Source organism: Cervus elaphus, chromosome 15 (assembly GCF_910594005.1).
Source record: "Cervus elaphus chromosome 15, mCerEla1.1, whole genome shotgun sequence".
Classification (NCBI taxonomy): domain Eukaryota; kingdom Metazoa; phylum Chordata; class Mammalia; order Artiodactyla; family Cervidae; genus Cervus; species Cervus elaphus.
This window is the reverse complement of record NC_057829.1, coordinates 59,601,346-59,625,287: the sequence shown is the minus strand read 5'-3', so window position 1 is coordinate 59,625,287 and position 23,942 is coordinate 59,601,346. Positions and strand designations below refer to the sequence as shown.

The window sequence follows — 23,942 nt, the reverse complement described above, 5'->3', positions numbered from 1 at the left end:
GGAGCGCATAGTACTATGCACATAGAACTACTCAACATTATATAATTATTTGCATATCTTGTGGCCAATATGGATGTTACAGAGTATGAAGAACAGCAGATACATTTCTGCAGTGAAATTATACAATAAATTGTGTGAGGAGAGGTCAGAGCAGGCACTCCGAGAAAAGATGACGGGAAGCAGGTGAACGATGCCACAGATGAGAGGGAGTTGAAGACAAGATCACTGAAGAAACCAGAGAATCTACCATTCCTCACATAGGAATGAAACAGAGCTGGTAAAAAGGTGGCACAGAAAGTAACCCATTGACAACTGGGGTGGTGTCGAGGTCCTTTGGGTCAACCACAGATTTCAAGGTAAATTTTTGTAAAATTGTGGTCAGGAATAAAAACAGCTCCATGCGGGCCAGGCCTTCACCCACACAAATCCGTTTCCCTGGAAACAACAAACAGAGGGTACATACTCCTTGAACTCTGTCTTTCTGGCTGTCAGAAAGAGACTATGTACTAGCCATTTGACGAAAGTTTGAATGGATAGATGGAATGGCTGGATGGACAGATGGGAAAAGGATGAACACATATGCTATCCACCTAACATCTTATCATAACAAATATCATTCCTTGATAAAATATCATTCATCAAGAAATATTTACTGACTATTCCAAGCACTTGATTAAATTATACATGCATTATAACTGCAATTTCATATTTTCAAATTTCTACCCATCTTTTTCTAGAAACTCACATATATTGGCTGTATTTTCTGATCTTAGTCTAGTAGTCCCACATGTTTCTTTTCATTCTTCACAGCCTCTGTTGTCTGCTCTAAGTATACCTATTCTTCACCAAACTCTAACACACCTTGAAGATTCAAGTTTTATAACACAAGGTTCTCTTTGGCTAAGTTGTAGTTCTCTGATATTTTCAGTTCCCAGCTCAAGTTTTATTTCTAAAGGGAAAGAACTGGGTCACCTCTCCAAAGCTCCAGTAATCTAGCCCAATAATGAGGATGTTTCATGGGGAGGGAAAGTGCATAGGTATTGGGCTGCGGCCCCTCATCATGAACAAAGAGCATTTCTACCAGGCCCAGGGTAGGTACTATGTAACTCCCAACTGATCCTTAGAAGGTATCCTGTCCTCTAAAGTACTGAATGGGGGGAAAAAATTATTACCTGTTGAGAAAGCCATGAAATAGTCACTCTTCCTAAAGTTGCCACTCTCATCCAGAAAGTGGCCAGGGTCGAACACCTCTGGGTTGGGAAATTCTTTGTCATCATGTAGCACAGAAGTCAGTGATGTTAATATATCTGTGCCCTGGAAAGAAGAGATGAAGATAAATTGAACTATGAAAAAGTCACAGAGCTTCAAGAACTGCTGCAAATCATTTAGTACAATCTTATGATCAATAATGAAGAATCCTCAGTCCAAAGAAGGAGAGTGACATTTTGAGGCAGAAAGAACAAGCAATAAAGAAGAATAAGTTTAAGAATAGTGGCAATGATGCTGCTAAGTGAACAGCCTCTGAAATACTAGGTATTTCTAGGGTGCCAGACCTTATGAACCATTCTGCTTATCACATTTGGACAGTGGTGTCTGACCCTCCAGCTGCTGTACTTTATCATTTCAATTTTCACTCATCTTATATATGGATTATGGTTGAATATGGGAAGTCTCTATTGGACTTGAAAAGTCTGGAGTTATCTGTTCATAGTGTTTTTGTAAATGGATTATGATCTTCTATGATAATAAGTATGGCAACAAATGGGGCTTCCCAGGTGACTCAGTGGTACAGAACTCACCTGCCAACGCAGGAGACTTAAGAGACACAGGTTTCAATCCTTGGGTCTGGAAGATGCCCTGGAGGAGGGCATGGCAATCCACCCCAGTATTCTTGCCTGGAGTTATCCCATGGACAGAGGAGCCTAGTGAGCTAGTCCACAGGGTCACAGAGTCGGACACAACTGAAGCAACTTGGCTTGCATGCATGGTAACAAATATTAGTGTTTACCGTTGCCATGAAGACTGTTTGTCTTTATTTAATAATATACGGTAGGGCTTCCCTAGTAGCTCAGTGGTAAAGAATCCACCTGTCAATGCAGGGACACGGGTTCAATCCCTGCCCTGGGAAGATCCCACATGCTGTGGAGCAGCTAAGCCCAAGCACTACAAATACTGAGTCTTTGCTCTGGAACCTGGGAACCACAACTGTTGAGCCCACGCACTGCAACTAGTGCCCTAAAGCATGTGCCCTCTGTTTATAATAGCCAGGACATGGAAGCAACCTAGATGCCCATCAGCAGATGAATGGATAAGGAAGCTGTGGTACATATACACCATGGAATTTTACTCAGCCCTCAAAAAGAATTCATTTGAACCAGTCCTAATGAGATGGATGAAACTGGAGCCCCTTATACAGAGTGAAGTAAGCCAGAAAGATAAAGAACATTACAGCATACTAACACATATATATGGAATTTAGAAAGATGGTAAAGATAACCCTATATGCAAAACAGAAAAAGAGACACAGAAATATAGAACAGACTTTTGAACTCTGTGGGAGAAGGTGAGGGTGGGATGTTTCAAAAGAACAGCATGTATACTATCTATGGTGAAACAGATCACCAGCCCAGGTGGGATGCATGAGACAAGTGCTCGGGCCTGGTACACTGGGAAGACCCAGAGGAATCGGGTGGAGAGGGAGATGGGAGGGGGGATCGGGATGGGGAATAAGTGTAAATCTATGGCTGATTCATATCAATGTATGACAAAACCCACTGAAATGTTGTGAAGTAATTAGCCTCCAACTAATAAAAAAAAATTAAAAGTGAAAAAAAAAAAAAAAAGCATGTGCCCTAAAGCATGTGTTACACAACAGGAGAAGTCACGGCAAAGTGAGAAGCCAGTGCACTGCAACAAGGATTAACCCCCACTCACCACAGCTATAAAAAAGCCCACAGGTAGCAACAAAGACATAACCACAGCCAAAAATAAAGAAATAAAATTATTAAAAAAAAATATGTGGTAGCTTTCATTATAGATTAACCCTAGATTTGAAACACAGGAAGTATGATAAAACTAGAAACTTAGTTTCAGCTTAGTATCATTAATTTAAACAAGTTTTACTAGCAAAGCTAAAACTGTTGGGCGAATGGTTAAGAAGTGTTATTCTCTCAAAGCTCTAATGTACCATGCAATAGATTTTTATGTATTAACTGTAAAAAAAGGACCTGTTCCCTGGAGAAATCTGGCAGGTACCACTTTATCATGTGAACAACACTGCATAACCAATAATAATGGGGTAAGTGACAGTATAAACCTTCACCTGGTTTATGAGGAAAAAGAAACTATAAAGGTTATACTAAGAAAATTAGGAAATTTTAAGTATAGCCTGTACATTAAATATTATTATTGTTTCAGTGATAACTCCTGTGTACACATGCTATTATTCTTCTGCATACAATAATCACTGTTATTGAGGTATGCATGCTGAAGTAGGGAGCTTTTAATGGATAGTTGGATATGGATAGATAAGCATTTATTAATGGAAGAAATTTTCACATATTGCCATATAGTGAAGTCATCCTGTTTTATAAATGATTTAACTTGAATTCTGTATTAAGTAAAATATCCTGTTATGGTCTATCAAATATATGTTGTCCATGCTCCTGCTCAGTCATGTCCGACTCTTTTTGACCCCATGGACTGTAGCCACCAGGCTCCTCTGTCCATGAGATTTTCCAGGCAAGAATACTGGAATGGGTTGCCATTTCCTCCTCCAGGAGATCTTCCTGACTCAGGGCTTGAAATGGTATCTCCTGCATCTCCTATATTGGCAGGTGGATTCTTTTATCACTGAGCCATAGGGAAACTTCTCTAATCTGATAAAAAAAAATTCTAACAAAATATACATAAAGCATCATTCCTAATAGTGAGATGTTAACTTCTACTCTCCTTCATATCAGAAATGAAACAAGGATGACACAAAGATATTAGCCCAGATAGCAGGATAATGTATATAGAAATTGCTATTAACTAGAGATGTTTTCAAAATGACTTTAAATTTAGCAAGGCTGTTACACATAAGGTCATCAAAATGATAAAATCAATTATATTTTGATATTTCATGTAAAAATGGAAAATGCTTTTTTAAATGCTTGTAACAATAATAAACACCTTGGAAAGACAAAAAATATGCAAATCACTGCCTGAAAAAATTAAAGAAAGCCCTTTAAAATAGAAAGACTATATCATATCCAAGAAATGAAAAATTCAATGTGTCATGATATTAAGTCTTTCCAAACTTATCTAGCATGCCACTCTGATAAAAAATCCCAGCAGAGTGTCCTGTAAATTGACAAATTGATACTAATGTTCATCTGGAAATGTGGACAGCTATGGTTAGCCCAACAACATAAAAGAAGCAGAACAAATTTGGAAGTCTTGCACTGCTACCTGTCAAAATTTGTTATAAAGCTTTACAGACTAAACTGGAAACAACACACAACCCATCAAGCCACCACACACATTACTATTTTTACTTCTCTCACCTTGTGTTCATTGAGGGTTGCCCCCATACTGTGTAAATGAGAACTTCAAGACCAATGAGGTCAGTAAAAGAGAAAACAATCTTACCTTGGGGATAAGGTAGTTTCTGAATTTAATGTCACGGGTCACAGCATGGGGCAGGTTGGTGGGGACCAGGTCAATGTATCTCTGGATCTCGTGAATCACAGCATCTGTGTAGGGCATGTGGCTCTTGTTCTGCATGCAGGGGCTCCGGTGTCTGCCAATGACATGGTCAATCTCTTTCAGGACCTTAGCTGATAAGGAAGGTAAGGAAGATTGATGGAGAAAGAGGAAAATTCACACCACATTCCACACCAATTCAGGGATACATGAGGCACTATGATGGTGTCCCTGTATCATTATACACATAAACTATAAGACCAGAAGTTGAACTAAACAGAGAGAGATAATGACCATTATACAGACACATTAAAGTCTCTTACAAGCCTGGCTTAAGATACATCTATACATATCTCTATATTAGCATACACGATAAAACAAAGAGAAATGATGAAATGTTTCAAATATAAACAATTTAAAGTCAAGAAATTATAGTCCTTGAAGAAAAAAACAAGAATCAAATATTAATTTTATATAAGAATAATATGGGTTTAAAAGTTAAATTATAGTATGTGTGTTTTGTGTATTTGTGTATTATGCGTGTGCAATTTGCAATGGTACTCAGGTCATTCTCCAGCTGTCAAATGCCACCACTTTCAGCATTCTAGCAGTTTCTTCTGAAATTCATGTCCTATTTCTAAATAATGACTCTCTATTTTCATTTCTCACTCACAGATTCTTAAACAATATCTGACATCTTGGTATGAGAGTTGAGAATTTACATCTCCATCCTTCCTCATACAAAATCACACACACATCACACACACACACATGCACCCCCTTAATCTATCTCCCAGAAGGCCAGAAACTATTAAGCTCCTAGAGGAAAACATAGGCAAAACACTCTTCGACTTAAACCACAGCAGGATCCTCTATCACCAACCTCCAAGAATATTGGAAATAAAAGCAAAAATAAACAAATGGGACCTAATTAAAACTAAAAGCTTCTGCACAACAAAGAAAACTATAAACAAGGTGAAAAGACAGCCTTCAGAATGGGAGAAAATAATAGTAAACAAAGCAACTGACAAGGGATTAATCTCAAAAATATACAAGTAACTCCTGCAGCTCAATTCCAGAAAATAAAAAGACCCAATCAAACAGTGGGCCAAAGAACTAAATAAACATTTCTCCAAAGAAGAAATACAGATGGCTAACAAACACATGAAAAGATGCTCAACATCACTCATTATCAGAGAAATGCAAATCAAAACCACAATGAGGTATCATTTCACGCCAGTCAGAATGGCTGCTATCCAAAAGTCTACAAGCAATAAATGCTGGAGAGGGTGTGGAGAAAAGGGAACCCTCTTACACTGTTGGTGGGAATGCAAACTAGTACAGCCGCTATGGAGAACAGTGTGCAGATTCCTTAAAAAACTGGAACCAGAACTGCCATATGACCCAGCAATCCCACTTCTGGGCATACACACTGAGGAAACCAGAATTGAAAGAGACACGTGTACCCCAGTGTTCACTGCAGCATTGTTTATAATAGCCAGGACATGGAAGCAACCTAGATGTCCATCAGCAGATGAATGGATAAGAAAGTTGTGGTATATATACACAATGGAATATTACTCAGCCATTAAAAAGAATACATTTGAATCAGTTCTAATGAGATGGATGAAACTGGAGCCTATTATACAGAGTGAAGTAAGTCAGAAAGAAAAACACCAATACAGGATACTAATGCATATATATGGAATTTAGAAAGATGGTAATGATATCCCTGTTTGTGAGACAGAAAAAGAGACACAGATGTATTGAACAGTCTTTTGGACTCTGTGGGAGAGGGCGAGGGTGGGATGATATGGGAGATTGGCACTGAAACATGTAAATTATCATATGTGAAACGAATCACCAGTCCAGGTTCAATGCATGATACAAGGTGCTAGGGGCTGGTATACTGGGATGATCCAGAGGAATGGGAAGGGGAGGGAGGTGGGAGGGGGCTTCAGGATGGGGAACACATGTACACCTATGGCGGATTCAAGTCAATGTATGGCAAAACCAATAAGATATTGTAAAGTAAAATAAATAAATAAATTAATTTTTTAAAAAGTTAATTTCTAACAAAAAGTTCTTTTTGAAAGATAAAATTCTTGACCCCTCAAAATGTGTATTTTGGCAACAAGCATTTTTCTGGAAACAAACTTATGGATTAATACAATTTCTTTACATACGTATCTTTTTTTTTTTTTTACATATTTTATTTTATTTACTTTTTTCCCATTTATTTTTATTAGTTGGAGGCTAATTACTTTACAAAATTGTAGTGGTTTTTGCCATACATTGACATGAATCAGCCATGGATTTACATGTGTTCCCCTTCCCGATCCCCCCTCCCGCCTCCTATCTTAAGCTAATTTATTGTCAATCTAACTCTTTAGAGGACTTCTTAGACTGTTGAAATTGCATCAGGTGGCCTCACTAAATTTCTATGATTTCCAATCTCTTTAATAAGGAGAGCTTCCAGTTTCCCAACCCTGGTTTCTTTCTTTCTTTTTTTGATTTTTGGCAGCTCTGTCCACAGCATGTGGGACCTTAGTTTCCTGATCTGGGTTTGAATCAATACTCCCTGCATTGGAGATTGAGTTGTAACCACTAGACTATTGAGGAAGTCCTTGGACCATGGTTCTAGAACACTGCATTTTCAGCATGTGGGTACATCAGAGTGGTCTTTCCATAATCAAAACCAATATGCAGCTCAAGGCCAATTCATGCTGGCAGTGCTTGCTACATATGACCTCCCATGAAATTCAGGTGCTTAATATCGTCACATATTATGTAAAGACATCATGTTACTTCATTAAATCTGGGGTAAAAAATTAAGCTGCTCAGTCAGAGATTTAAGTAATTCTCTAAGAGAAACAAGGTAGAGTACATTCAAGCATCTTTCTATCATCTCTTCTGCAGTCACCCTGCCCACCATGTTATCATACCTGTGACCTCAGGGTGTTTCAGCAGGAGGAGGAGCCCATATCTCAGAGTGGTGCTCGTCGTCTCTGTCCCAGCTACAAACAAATCCAATACAGTGTTTGCCAAGTTTTCAACCGTATACTCCAGTTCTTGATTGTGCTTTTCCTAGGAATAGTTTAATTAAAAAGTTACAAAGCATACAAAAAAGGAGGAAGTATATGGACCAGTAATAGCAAAAAAAATAAGTTGACACAAATCATTCCTGAGGAAGTCCAGATATGGACTTACTAAACAAAAACTTTAAGATACATGTCTTTAATATGCTTAAATAGCTAATGAAAATCATCAAGAACTAAAGAAAATCCAAAAAAGTGTATGAACAAGTATAGAATAACAAGAAAGGTACTATAGAAATAAATTAAACAGAATTTTGGAGCTAAAAATCACACTACCTGAACATTTTAAAATTTACCGGGAAGTTTGAACAGTAGACTATGGGAAATCCAAGAAACAGCCAATCTGAAGCAGAATAAAAATTTCCAGTGTGATTATCAGAAAGAAAAAGGAATAAAGAAAAATGAATAGAACCTAAGGACCCAAGGCACTCAATCAATTGTACTAACATCCACCTTATGAGATACCAGAAAAGAGTTAGTGAAAGAACAGAAAATAAGTATTTGAATAAGAATGACTGAAAACTTCCAACATTTTGTGAAGTACATGAATCCAGAAATCAAAAAAGCTAAACAAACTCCAAGAGGAATGAAACCAAGCAGACTCACTGTAAGGCATATTTTAATCAGACTGTGAAAAGCCAAAGCAAAAGAGAGAATGTTCAAAGCATCAAGAGAATAGTAACTTGTCATGCACAAAGGATCATCATTAGGATAACCGCTCATTTTTTCCACAGACACTGTAGAGGCCAAATATCAATGGAAAGATACATTTAAAATCTTAAGTGTAAATACGTCAACCAAGAATTTTGTATTTGGCAAAACCATCCCTCCATAAATTAGGAGACATAAGACATCCCCAAATTAAAAGCTATGGGGTTCCAGTTAACCAAATCAAAGGACAAGAAGATGATAATTCAAAGCCAGATTGACAAACAAAGTTCCTTGTTAAAAATAGCTATGTAGGTAAATGGAAAAGCAAAAACTACTGTATTCTAATATAAAAGCCTAATTTCATTTCCCATATTATTTAAAAGAAAAAAAATCATGAAACAATCATTATATGATTCTAGGCACAAAATAAAAAGATGTGATTTTGTGACACCAACGAAATAAAGGGGGGATGAAGCTGGATGGGAGCAGAGTTAATGTACATGATTTGAAGCTATTGAGGAATCAGTTCATACTGAATTGTTATGAATTTAGAATGTTAACAGTAATTCCTTTTATAAGTACTAAGAAATTAATTTTAAAACACAAAAAATTTGGATGGAAATAAAAAAAATGGTATGTTAGAAAAAGATCAAACAAAAATAAGGCCATATTGAGGGAACTAAGAAACAGAAATTATAAAATACATTAGAGCAAAAAATTATAGGGCAGAAATAAATTCTTCAATGTGAATAATTAATCGATTGAAACTCATGGTTTAAGACAGACATTGAAGGAATAAGATTTTAAACTGTGTATCTAAATATTCCACTACATATTCATAATATATCTATACAAGTATAGAATATAATTTAGCCATAAAAGAAGGAAATCCTGATGTCTGTGACAACAAGGATGGGCCTTGAAGTTATGCTAAGTGAAATAAATGAGACACACAAAGACAAATTACCATATGATCAAATTTATGTGTGAAATATTTTAAAAACTTGATCTTATAAATAGAGAGGATACATTGGTAGCTGTGACAATTGGGAGGAGAGATCAAAATGAATGAAGGGAATCAAAAGTGCAAATAGTCCGGTTATAAAATAAATAAGTCCTGGTGATGTAATATACAGCATGATGACTATAGTTAATGACATATTCCCTATTTGAATTGTTAAGAGAGCAAATCCTAAGATTTACAAGAAAAAAATCTGTAACTATGTATGATAATAAATGTTAATTATATACATTGTAGTCATCATTTTTAATATATGCATATATTGAATCATTATGTCACACTATATAACTAATATGTTATATGTCAACTATTTTCAAGAAAAAACCTTGTATGTGGTACAAGATGTTGTACATTTGAGATGCCAAAACACAAATACATTGAATGAGAAAGAGGGAAGGAGATTTTGCAAATTATGAGTAGCCAAATAAAGCAAGACTGGCTATAATAATGTTAGAAAAAATTTTTATCAAAAATAGTTTAAAGGGACCAAATAAGAATGGGGTGTTTTATACTGGACTAAGAAAGGTGAATTCATCCAGTCATGTAATTATAAACACATTTTCATCAAGCAACAGAGCCCCCAAAATATATGAAGCAAACATTTATAGAACTGAAAGGATAAATGGAGAATTCTACCATAACAGTGGGAGATTTCAAAACTCAGCTTTCAATAATGTATAGTACACCTAGGCAAAAGATCAATGAGTAAATATATAAGACTTGAACAACCCTAGAGTTAATTATTCTAACAGACATAAAAGAATACTCCACTCAAGAACAGAAGAATGCACAACCTTCTCCAGTGTATATATAATTTTTTCCACAGTAAACTATATGTGAGGTCATAAACAATTCTTGACAAATTGAAAAAGATAAAAATGATACAAACTATCTTCTCTGACCACAATAAAATGAGGATGGAAATAAAAAAACAGAATGAAAATTTACAGATGCATAAACATAGAAAAATAAATCTGATAGCTCTACATGTAAAGACCCTGGAAGTTTCAACTCCATTCTTAATAACAAGTGAAAAGTTGAACTAAAGTCAACAATTCTTTTAAGACTCCTAAGAGAATTGAACACAAAGGGAAAACCACTGCCCCCTAAATTAGAGAGGTTGAAAGGGGGATATAGGGAGTCAGACTTACCAAAGAAGAGCTCATGAATGGAAATCACAATGAAATTCAGTGCTAGGGTAGGAAAACTGAATCATATTTGAGAAATTGCTAAAAGCTCAGTGTGGAAAACACTGAGAGAGGGATGACTCCACAGGATGACTGAGTCATCCAGGAGCTACCATAATTTTTGAAATTTATTCTAGGAGCTTGAGCAAATTCTGACAGTATAACTGGAGAAATATCCACTCATGTTTAAAGCAGAGGAAGGGCAAAAGGAAAAAATAATTAAATGAAGTATAGTTGATTTTTAAAACTGTGCTAGTTTTAGGTATACAGCAGAAGATATACACTTTTTTGAATTCTTTTCCATTATAGGTTATTACAAGATATTGAATATAGTCCCTTGTGTTTTACAGTAATTATCTATTTTATATATAGTAGTTGAGTATCTATTAATCCCATACTCCCATTTCATCACCCCCTTCCCTTTATTACCTAACCATAACTTTGTTTACTATGCCTGAGTCTGTTTCTGTTTTATAAATGTTAACTTATATATATTCCACATATAAGTGATATCATATGATACTTGTCTTTCTCTGTCTTCCTTCACTTAGTATGATCTCTAGGCCCATCCATATTGCTCAAATGGCATTATTTAATTCATTTTTAATGGCTGAGAAATATTCCATTGAATATATATATCACATCCTCTTTATCCATTCATCTGTTGATGAATACTTAGGTTGCTTTCATGTCTTGGCTACTGTAAATAGTGCTATTATGAACACTGGGGTGCATAACTTTTCAAATTATAGTGGGGAGAACACTATAGGAGTGGGATCGCTGATCATATGAGAACTTTATTAATAGTTTTTAGAGAAACCTTCATACTGTTCCCCATAATGGCAGCACCAATTTACATTCACACCAATAGTGTAGGAGGGTTCCCTTTACTCCACATCCTCTCTACCATTTACTGCATGCATGCCTCGTCACTCATTCGTGTCCAACTCTTTGTGATCCCATGGACTACAGCCTGACAGACTCCTCTGTCCATGGAATTATCCCAGCATGAATACTGGAGTGGGTTGCCACTTCCTCCTCAAGGGAATCTTCTTGACCTGGTATCAAACCCTACATCTCCTGTGGCTTCTGCATTGGCAGGCAGATTCTTTACCACTGAGCCATATTTGTAGACTTTCTGATGACAGCCACTCTGACTAGTGTGAAGTGGCACCTCATTGTAGTTTTTATTTGTATTTCTCTGATCATTTGCACTTCCCTCATGGCTCAGATGATAAAGAATCCACCTGCAATGAGAGAGACCCGGGTTCAATCCCTGGGTTGGGAAGAGCCCCTGGAGGATGGCATGGCAACCCACTCCAGTATTCTTGCCTGGAAAATTCCATGGATAGAGAAGCCTAGTGGACTGCCAACTCCAGTCCATGGAGTTGAAAGAGTCTGACACAATTGAGTGACTGACCATGCATACATGCACATGTGTAAGGATATAATACCAAAAATATCAATTCTTACTTTATTTTTATAATACCAAAATATCAAAGCTCAACAACAAAGACAAGGAACCTAATTTTTAAAGGGGCAAAGGACTTGAATAACAATATTTCTCCAAAGAAGAAATAAAAATGGGTAATGACACATGAAATATATTCTAGATCATTGTTCATTAAGGAAATGCAAACTAAAGCCACAAAGAGAGATCACTTCACGTTAACCAGACCAGCTTTAATAACTACAAGAAACTAGAAAATAAATCATGGTAATTATGTGGGAAAATAGGAATGCTTTACATTGCTGGTAGGAATATAAATGCTTCAGTCACCATGGGAAAGTCTGGCTATTTCTCAAAATGTCAGACTTAAAATTACCATAGGCCTCATAGATTTTACTCCTAGGAATATACTCAATATAAATGAAAATATGTCCATGAAGAAATTTGTACACAAATATTTGCGGCAACAATGTTCATTAAGACCCAAAGGGAAACACCACCAATGTCCACAAATACATGAATGTATAAAAAGTCATGGTACGTATATTAAAATGGAATATCATGCAGCCATACAAGAGGGTAACAAATACTGATATACACTATAACTTAGACAAGAATCCAAAACATTATTCTAGATGAAGCCAAAAACAAAAGGGGCAATGCTATAAGTTCTTTTATATGCTATATTCATGCACGCATACTAAGTCGCTTCAGTAGTGTCAGACTCTTTGTGACTCCATGGACTGTAGCCTGCTAAGCTCCATTATCCATGGGATTCTCCAGGCAAGAATACTGGAGTGGGTTGCCATGCCCGTCTCCAAGGGATGTTTCCAAGCCAGAGATTGAGCTCACATCTCTTATGTCTCCTGCACTGTCAGGAAGGTTCTTTACCCCTAGCACCACCTGAGTAGTCCCATACTATATTCATAACAAGCAAATCCACAGACATAAAGCAGAAAACAGGTTAACACAGGATGGGGTGGAGGGAATGGAGAGTGATCATTTAATGGATATGGTATGTTTCTGGAGAGCGATAGGAAAGTTTTGAAATAAGAGAACTAGTGATCACACAACATTGTGAATGCAAGTACATACAACTAAATCATATACTTTAAAACAGTGAATTGCATGTTATATGAATTTTACCTATATTTTAAAATGATGTCACTCCATAAATTGATCAACAGATTTCCTGCAATCCTTATAAAAATCATTAATTTCTTTGCATAAATTGACTAGTTTATCCTATAATTAACCTGAAAATTCAAAGCATTCAGAATAGCCAAAACACTTTTAAAAATTAACAACAAAATTAGAGGATTCACAGTTCTCAACTTCAAAGCTAAACACAAAACTAATAATTAAGATGACCAGATGAAATGCTACTAGTATAAGGACTGACATTTAGATTAATGGAATAGATGTCAGATTACACAAATAATCTAGGGCTTCACTTGTAGTTCAGTCAGTAAAGAATCTGCCTGCAGTGCAGGAGACCCGGGTTCAATCCCTAGTGGATGATACCCTGGAGAAGGAAATGGCAATCCACTCCAGTATCCTTGCCTGGAAATCTCATGGACAGAGGAGCCTGGTGGGCTGCAGTCCATGGGGTCGGAAAGAGTCGGGCATGACTGAGTGGCTAACACTTACTTACACAAATAAAGGGTTAAATTTTGAGTGCACTGATTTTTGACAGGGGGTCAAGAGGGAAAAGGGGTGTCTTTTCAACACATGGTATAGAATTCATGCCCACAGACATATAATTCCAGCTCCATATCATTTCATTCCATTCATTTCATTCCATTCTATTCCATTCCATTCCATTCCATTTCATTTCATTCATACCAATTCATTTTTACTTCACACTCAAAGTGCTCTCTCTTCCATCCACCTACTCTTCCTCATCACAGGCCTATGTATACTATATATAATATATACAGTATTCACCACCTAAAATTCCTTCCCCTGTCCTTCACTGCAAATATATTAAGATTTATTTCCAAACACTTGGTATGCAGGAAGCCCAGCTAGATTAAGCCATTCTTTTCCATTCCCCAATACAGTGTGTGCAATGATCATGTTCAACTTCATATTATTCCATGATATTTTGCATTTTCTAACTTGTTTCTAATTGTTTCCATTTCATCTGAGGTGTCATTCTGTACTTCTCTGTAGGAAGATTACTAGTAGGTAAAGAGTAGAATCAACATATTCAACTAATTTAACAATTAAACATTATATCTTCCATAATGCATACCATACATTTGGACATACATCATGTACTTAAAATGTTTGTCAACATTGCTGGCCAAACCACTGAAACATCACTGGTAAATTCAACAGCCCTAAAAATTCACAAGCAATCAAATAATCGAGGTGTCATTAACTTTTACTTGTTCCATCTTGGTCAGAAAACAAGCAATCAAATAATTGAGCTGTCATTAACATTTTACCTGTTCCATCTTGGTCAGGAAACAATCAATAAAGTCCCGAGGGTTGTTAATGTCCAGGGATGCTTGGTGTTCCCTTGTTTTCTCCAAAACATAACTTTTCATACAAGCATAATTTTCAAAGAATTTTTTATGTTTCCCTGGGATATAATCAATGAGAGCAGGGAAAGACCTGCAGAGCTAGAAAAAATAATTGTTCATTAAAAGAAAACACTTAACGAAGATTTAAACATTATATGCCAAGCCCTGGTTAGAAAATGAATTATAAATATTAAAATAATTCAGTCACTATATAGATGGGACTTTTTAACTTCACAAATACATAGTTTTCTATGCTGATAGATGTATTTCAGGGAGAAAATTATAACCAGGGATCAACGATGGTATTCATCTCCTATACTCATACATCATGTTCACAGTATAAAGGCATCTTTGTATCAATTCTTTCATTTTCTGCATCAATTCTCCTCACAATTATGTAATAAGAGATAGCATGAAACACAGTGATTCACCTTTTATAGATGACATCAGATTATGGGAGTTTAGGTAATCTGATATAGAAAACAAGCTGATCCCTGATATTTCTATTTCTGTTTAGTGGCCTCAATCATAAAATCGGTATTTTAGGACTAAAAGGGTCCTAAAGACACCATGAAACACAACTCAACATTTTATGGATAAAGTAACTGGGAACCACAGCAATTAAGTGACCTCTGTAAGGTCACACCATTGTCTTTCAGGCAGAGGACAGAACATTTAGCTCAGCACAGGGTACACCAGTGATGTTGGTTTGCGGTTCCTACACTAAAACATCATCATTTTGTCATCCTCAAAGCAATTATTTTGTTAGTTAAGATACCAACTGAAGCATCAAACTCTCCTATCATATTCAGTGTCCCCTGGGAGCCCCTTGAAGGAAATATTCTCTTTCTTCCCAAATAGATATTTCTGTCAGCTAACATGCTGAAGAATCCATGAGTAGAGATTGGGGACAAGACTTGTGGGCAGTGGAAGCCTTTCCAGTAGGACCACTGCTGTGGTCATGCTTTGGGGAAGTTACCAAAGTAGTTTACAGAAATTGGTCTTTGGATCTTGGTGGAAAAACCACTGAACAGGGTAAATGGGACTGAACTGCAGTTCTGTATTCTGGGCACGTATTTTCCTGTTTATCATTAAGGGCTCTGCAGTCATCCCTAGATGAGTACGCCATGATGCTAAGCTCTGGGCAGGACTGTGCTGTTCACACATTCACCTCACAGCTTGGTGCCCAGAGAGATCTGGATCTCATGGAGAAAAGAGCCAAAATGAATCCTTGAGAAGAAAGGACTTTGGCCTCACCTGCAGCCATGGAGAGCCCAGAAGCCTGATGTTTTCATTCAGTCTTTCCATTAGATCTAGAAAAATCTGATCTTTGTAAGCAAAACGATTCCGGAAAATAATGGAGCAGATCACATTGCAGGGAGCACAGCTCAGTATGAAAGTGGGATCACAGGGTAACCCTAGAGAATAACAAACAATTTAAACACACCATTAAAACACACACAAGAGATACTTGATATTTGAGATAACAGGTGAAAGGTAATTTTAGAAACTCTGAAGTGATATCTCACCAACAAATTCCTTTAAAAATAAATATTCAGCATGCATAAAATCAACACATCACTTTACCTTAACCTGAGTAGGATACTTCAGCACAGCTAGTTAAATAACAGGCTTTTACAAATATTCAATTCACTCCTCACACCTTTACTTGTACCCTTTTCACTCAAGGTGCCTGTTAACTTGAAGGGAAAATGACAAGAACATTTAAAGAGCCTATTTTGTATGATTTAATAATGAAAGTTATCAATGTTGAATATCATCTGTCTGCAAATTAAACACTGACAGAAAGAAAGAAAATTGTTAGGGAACTCAAAATGAATAGTTGAAAAACTCATGTGCAGAATCAGGGAAGAAAAGCTAAAGTGAGAGAGAGAGAGACTGTAGTTGAATTCATGCATTTGAAAAAATAAGTGTAATAAAACACAAAGTATCCATGCTATATGAGGAGAAAAACTAAGAAACAAATGAACAATTAACCAATTATTAGAAATTGGATTTTGTCTAAAGTAATATAAAATGTAAAATTTTAATTTCAAACATAAACCCCCAGATAAGTGAAACAAAAAGTATAACTTGATGAGTGGAATTCCCTTAATTTTGTTTCCATGTTTAAAATTTCTTCCTTTTTAAGAATTAATGTCCCTCATTTACCTTGGCCATTAAAATTAATATATTTGGAATAAATACTGGAGAGGATTTGGAGAAAAGGAAACACTCCTATACTGTTGGTGGGAATGTAAATTGATGGAACCACTATAGAAAACTGTATGGCGGTTCCTTAAAAAACTAAAAATAGAACTACCATATGCTACAGCAATCCCACTCTTGGGCGTATATTCAGAAAAGATAAAAACTCTAATTAAAAATGATACATGCATCCCAATTTCATGTCAGCACTATTTATAATAGCCAAGACATGGAAACTAGAGAAGGCAATGGCAACCCACTCTGATATTCGTGCCTGGAGAATCCCATAGAAAGAGGAGTCGGGTCGGCTATGGTCCGTGAGGTCACAAAGGGTCGGACACTACTGAAGTGACTTGGCACAAGACATGGAAACAACCTAAATGTCCATCGGCAGATGCCTGGATGCCAAAGATGTGAAACACACACACACAAACACACACACACACACACGTAATGAATATTGCTGTGTTGTCTAGTCTCTAAGTCATGTCTGATTCTTTGTGACCCCAGGACTAAGTCTGTCAGGCCCCTCTGTCCATGGGATTTCCCAGGCAGGAATACTGGGGTGGGTTTCCATTTGCTTCTTGAGGAGATCTTTCCAATCCAAGGATTGAACCCACATCTCCTGCATTGGCTGGCAGATTCTTTACCACTAATGTCACCAGAAAACCCCCAATAAATATTACTTAGTCATTAAAATAAGGACATAATGCCATTTTCAGCAATATGAAATTATTATATTGAGTGAAGTAAGCCAGAAAAGATAACTATCATATGATATTGCTTATAGTATGTGAACTGAGAACTTCTAGATGTACCTACTGGATTTAGAAAAGGCAGAGGAATGAGAGATCAAATTGCCAACATCTGTTGTATTATAGAAAAAGCAACGGACTTCCAGAAAATCATCTAATTTTGCCTCATTGGCTACACTAAAGCCTTTGACTGTGTGGACCACAACAAACTGTGGAAAATTCTTAAAGAGATGGGAATACCAGACCACCTTACCTGCCTCCCAAGAAACCTGCATGCAGGTCAAGAAGAAACAGTTAGAACCAGACATAGAACAACGGACTGGTTTCAAAATGGAAAAGGAGTATGTCAAGGCTGTACATTGTCACCCTGCTTATTTAACTTATATGCAAAGTACATCATGTGAAATACCAGGCTGGATGAAGCACAAGCTGGAATCAAGATACAAGGAGAAATATCGATCAGTTCAGTTCAGGTCAGTTGCTCAGTCCTGTCCTGACCCTCTGTGACCCCATGGGCTGCAGCACACCAGGCTTCCCTGTCCATCACCAACTCCAGGAGTTTGCACAAAGTCATGTCCATCAGGTCAGTGATGCCATCCAACCATCTCATCCCCTGTTGTCCCCTTCTCCTCCTGTCATCAATCTTTCCCAGCATCAGGGTCTTTCCAAAGAGTCAGTTCTTCACATCAGATGACTAAAGTATTAGAGCTTTAGCATGAGTGCTTCCAATGAATACTCAGGACTGATTTCCTTTAGCATTGACTGGATTAATCTCCTTGCTGTCCAAGGGACTTTCAAGAGTCTTCTCCAACACCACAGTTCAAAAGCATCAATTCTTCATCACTCAGCTTTCTTTGTGGTCCAACTCTCACATTTGTACATCACTACTGGAAAAACCATAGCTGTGACTATCTGGACCTTTGTTGGCAAAGTGATGTCTCTGCTTTTTAATATGCTGTCTAGATTGGTCATAACTTTTCTTCCAAGGAGCAAGCATCTTTTAATTTCATGGCCGCAGTCACAATCTGCAGTGATTTTGGAGTCCAAGAAAATAAAATCTGTCACTGTTTCCACTGTTTCCCGAACTATTTGCCATGAAGTGATAGGGGTGGGGGGAAAATGCCATGACCTTAGTTTACGTGAATGTTGAGTTTAAAACCAGCTTTTTCATGCTTCTCTTTCACTTTCAACAAGAGTCTCTTTAGTCTCTCTTCACTTTTTGCCATAAGGGTGGTGTCATCTGCATATCTGAGGTTATTGATATTTCTATCAAAAAGGTGACTGTTACCCATTAACTTTAGTCTGCCTCAAGTTATTCTGAGCCAATTGCTTCCTCTAAACATACCCTGTGACACAGCTCTGCCCACAAGAGGGACATGACCCAGCTGTACCCACCAATGAGCAGCTTTCAGTCCCACCCACCAGGAAACCTGTACAGCTCCAAGACCAATCTCAAGCACCAAGGGGCAGACAAGCTGAAGAACTACAATCCGGCAGCCTGTGGAAGAGAGACCACAGACACAGAAATTTAGACAAAATGAGGTGGCAGAGAAATATATTGCAGACTGTACATTTGTTACTAAAATCCAAAAATGATGGGGCAAAATTTGCAAACTGAAAACAGAACCAAATTCTACTTGGAGAAGATAAGATAAGCAGGTGTTGCTTAGGTCAAAATTTAGTTAAATAAATATTTCATGACTTGGTTCCAAATAGGAAAAGGAGTACCTCAAGGCTGTATATTGTCACCCTGTTTATTTAACTTATATGCAGAGTATATCATGAGAAACCCTGGGCTGGAGGAAGCACAAGCCAGAACCAAGATTGCTGGGAGAAATATCAATAACCTCAGATATACATATGACACCACTCTAATGGCAGAAAATGAAGAACTAAAGACCCTCTTGATGAAAGTGTAAGAGGAGAGTGAAAAAGTTGGCTTAAAGCTCAACATTCAGAAAACTAAGATCATGGCATCTGGTCCCATCACTTCATAGAAAATAGATGGGGAAACAGTGGAAACAGTGGCTGACTTTATTTTTTGGGGCTCCAAAATCACTACAGATGGTGATTACAGCCATGAAATTAAAAGACGCTTACTCCTTGGAAGGAAAGTTATGACCAACCTAGACAGCATATTAAAAAACAGAGACATTACTTTGTCAACAAAGGTCCATCTAGTTAAGGCTATGGTTTTTCCAGTAGTCATGTAAGAGCTGGACTATAAAGAAAGCTGAGCAAAGAAGAATTGATGCTTTTCAACTGTAGTGCTGGAGAAGACTCTCTTTTTTTTTTTTTTTTTTTTAATATTTTCTTTTCTTTTCTTTTTTCTGGGAGGGGGGATGGGAATGGGGAGAAGACTCTTGAGAGTCCCTTGGACTGCAAGGAGATCCAACCAGTCCATCCTGAAGGAGATCAGTCCTGGGTGTTCATTGGAAGGACTGATATAGAAGCTGAAACTCCAGTACTTTGGAAAACTGATGCAAAGAGCTGACTCATTTGAAAAGACCCTGATGCTGGGAAAGATTGAGGGCAAGAGGAGAAGGGGATGACAGAGGATGAGATGGTTGGATGGCATCACTGACTCGGACATGGGTTTGGGTAAAGTCCAGGAGTTGGTGATGGACAGGGAGGCCTGGTGTGTTGCAATTCATTGGGTCACAAGAGTCAGGCATGACTAAGAGACTGAACTCAACTGGACTGACTTGGTATATGTGTGTTTTAACAGAATTAAGATGTAGCATACATTTATTCAAAATATATAAATCGGTACAATTAGTATTGAATAACAAGAAATAATGAATACTGGTACTTTTTAAAGAGTGCGGTCTTTACCGAGAAAGCATAATTGATGAGAATTGCACTAAGATATACCAAGATGATTAAAACCATAGATGGTATTACTATTGGCCAGAATTGTAGGCCTGAGCCCTGAAAGTAACTCTCAAAAGTGTCTGTAAGACTGAATATATAAATATAGCCCACTTAAGTCAACACACATGTTGCTTGTTTCATGCCCCATAATGGTTATTCCTACCCTGTCCAATTAACAAGTATTCCCTGGTAAAATATTCCAGAATAGACAACCACATTATCTCTACCCTTCTCCGTTCTTTAATATTTTTAGGAAATGACTCAAAACTATGTTTTGTGATTTCTGGTTTGAAAACAAACAATGTTCAGGAGATAATTTGATTAAATGATCTTTATGCCCACACTGCGTGCAGTCATGGGAGTACACACACAATAAGCACAGATACACAAAAGCTCCTTGGCTGCCTATGCTTTATAACCCCCTCCCCCCATCTGAGGGCTGACAGCCAATACCCATATGAAAGATGCGGCCGTCCTTGAAATATTTCCAAGGATGTCACTGGAGAGAGAGCAGCCTGTTAAGGTCAGACTTAAGAGAAAATAGAATCACCCACCGTTGGTTTTTCTCAACTCCTCCACCAGGCAGCGTGCTTCCTCTTGAACACGGTCCTCAATGCTCCTCTTCCCCATCCCGAAATTCCTCAGGGTCATGAGGGAGAAGCGCCGGGTCTCCTTCCATATCTTCCCATTGCTGAAAATGATTCCTACCAGGAAGGGAAACAGAAACTAGGAGGGAAGCTCCAGGGGAGGAGGAGTGAGCTGACACATGGCAGCCTTAGAGAGGGAACACGATCTGCTGGGGGGCGGGGGGGGGGGGGGGGGGCACGGCGGGGGGGGGGGGCGTTTTCAAATTCCTCTTTTCCATTCTCACCATTCCTACCCTTTGCCAATGCTGAACACCCACACATACACACCTACCATATCCCTTAGTAGCTCTCTGAATCACTGGGTAACTGCCTCTTCTAGAAAACTCTTCTCCCAGGTCAATCAGAGCTTCCTTCACTACTTCATATCCATGCAAGACCACGGTGGGCTTCATGCCAAAATACAGAGTGAACACAGGGCCGTAGACTTTTGAGAGCTGGGAATGGAGATGCATGTAATAGCAAAAGAAGTCAATATGAGATAATGTGTTGTGCCTGATGCAGAATGTATTATTATCATGCTTTATGTTTTTATTCTGCCAGAGACAGCCTAATTATGTATTAAATTTAGAATTTAATGCTTAAATATGGTGGTAATTGTTATAGGTTCTACTTATGAATGACCTGAAATGTTGGGTAATGGTCCAAGTAGCTGGTACACAGATTATAATTAATCCTCAGATCAGCACTTTCAGTGGACTTATTTGCCCCACTATAAATAAGGAAACTGAGGTTGCAGAATTCTGTTCCATGTCCAGCATCCCAGGGCTACTATGTAGAGGATTCAAATTTGAAGATCATAGTCACCCTCTGATCCTTGAGAGCAATGTAGCAATCCTCAAGGCCCATCTTTTGGACCAACAGCCAGCTCACTGCTTCAGAATCACCCATGGAGCAGTCATTAGAATTCTGATTCTGTAGCCCTATGATGAATAGTAGAAATTTATAATTAAAAAAAAAAAATTTCACCTAACCCTAATGCCCAGCCTAGTTTGAGATCCTCTGGTGTCACTAACACAGAAAGAGAGGAAGCATCATAGAGGCAGTGCCAGGACATGCAGCATCTCATGGAAGAACAACACCTTCTATGCGGCAGCATTCACAGGATACAGATGGCAATTTCCTGCAGAATCCAAATGAATGCTGCTGCCACCAGTGGGAACCTAACTGATGACTTCTTTCTTTGATTCCCCCGTGATCATCCTAATCCTAAGTTAATTCCTTAACACCAGGCACACTGCCCTTCTTCAGAAAAGTTATGTTTTCCTGGTCATCTGAACAAAACACACAGCTTATATAGTAAATGATTTCAGGAAAGAAATCGCTAATCACATGCTGAAGCTGAAGCTCCAGTACTTTGTTTTGCTACCTGATGTGAAGAGCCAACTCACTAGAAAAGACTCTGATGCTGGGAAAGATTGAAGGCAGGAGAAGAGGACGACAGAAGATGAGATGGCTGAATGGCATCACTGACTCAGTGGACTTGAGTTTGAGCAAGCTCTGGGAGGTGGTGAAGGACAGGGAAGCCTGGCGTGCTACAGTCCATGGGGTCACAAAGAGTCGGACACAACTGAGCGACTGATCAACAATATAGTAAATTATTTCTGGAAAGAAATCACTAATCACAGAACACTTCACTTACCCTTTACTTTCAGTCCCAAATCATAGCAAATGGCTGTGAAATAAAGAAAGGAGGCAACACTCCCAGCTTTTAAACTTAATTATTTTGATTCTACTATACAAAGACCTAAACTCTTCTCTTCTCACAAAACACATTACTTTGTTCCTCTATTTATGATAATAACAGGCCAGAAAAGGCAAGAAAAATATCAAATTTACAGGGAGTAATTTGCTTCAAACTGACCTGCTTTAACAGTGTGCTCGTAAGAATATATATTATTTTTTAAATTGGGCTTATTTTACTTACCTTTTACAAGACACTGGAGGAACATAAAACCTACTTACACTGCTTACAGATTTGCTGATGTCCTTAACATCTAATTGTAGGATGTTTCCAAGAATTGGGAGAGGAGTGGGGCCCGGCGAGAGCTTCCCTTTCCCAGAGCGCTGTTTCCAGAGTGAGAGGAGAAGCAGACAGCAGAGACAGAGCACCAGGGCCACAGCCAGATCCATTGACGCCGTCTCTTCTTACTCAGACGGCTATGAGCCTGAAATCGAGAGGTTTTGTAACAGGCCCTGCTAATTCAACTTGGGCCTCTCTGAGGAATAAAGATACCGTTCAATCACATCCATTTTGTACTCTATTCTGAATGGATTTTGGCCATTGATAAAGATAAAATTAAAGTGTCCTTTAGTCTTGTTTTCCTTCTGTCCAATGACAACTGTAGAGACTGTCATTTAATTGCACTGGGTTGGGATCAGGTTTGCTAATCAAAAAAAAAAAAAAACGTATTTACATTGTGCAACCAAGAATTAGAACCACTAAAATAAATAATTTGATGCCCCAAACAGCTCAAAACTCTGGATTCTAGTCAATGACCAGTTTCAAATGTATGACTTTGAGGGAAATCGGTGTATTCTGTGCCTTTTTTTATTAAAAAAAAAATTATCTTGTAATGCAATATAGGATAATTTGTCCTTGAAAATGTATGTGTTTAAAATTTTTAATGCACTGCACTACCATTACAGTTATAAAAAAATAATTAATTATGACATATTTAAGATAGTTTAAAAATCAGAATAGAGTAACTATGGTTCTGGCATCCAAAATGAAGTTCGGCGGTCATTGTGGATGTTGTTTTTAGACATAGGTGTTCCTGTATTACTGAGAACTTGAATTCTTTTCTGTGTCAAACTCAAGGACTCCACCAACCATT

The 23,942-nt window shown here is 37.8% G+C and overlaps 1 protein-coding gene across 3 annotated transcripts; it reads right to left on the bottom strand.

Annotated features, from left to right (window-relative positions):
• Positions 1–253: 253 nt before the first annotated feature.
• Positions 254–23,312, bottom strand: LOC122709246 (cytochrome P450 2C42-like). Of its 3 annotated transcripts, XM_043926454.1 has the most exons (9): positions 23,071–23,312; positions 21,380–21,542; positions 21,016–21,165; positions 15,882–16,042; positions 14,547–14,723; positions 7,632–7,773; positions 4,633–4,820; positions 1,173–1,314; positions 254–435 (listed from the first exon to the last, which is right to left on the bottom strand). In XM_043926454.1, the coding sequence occupies exons 1-9, from the start codon at positions 23,236–23,238 to the stop codon at positions 254–256; spliced, it is 1,473 nt and encodes a 490-aa protein (XP_043782389.1). In that variant the 5' UTR covers positions 23,239–23,312. The 3 variants fall into 3 exon arrangements, with proteins under 3 accessions (XP_043782389.1, XP_043782390.1, XP_043782391.1); XM_043926455.1 differs by lacking the exon at positions 14,547–14,723; XM_043926456.1 differs by lacking the exons at positions 21,380–21,542; positions 23,071–23,312 and adding an exon at positions 23,033–23,057.
• Positions 23,313–23,942: the final 630 nt, after the last annotated feature.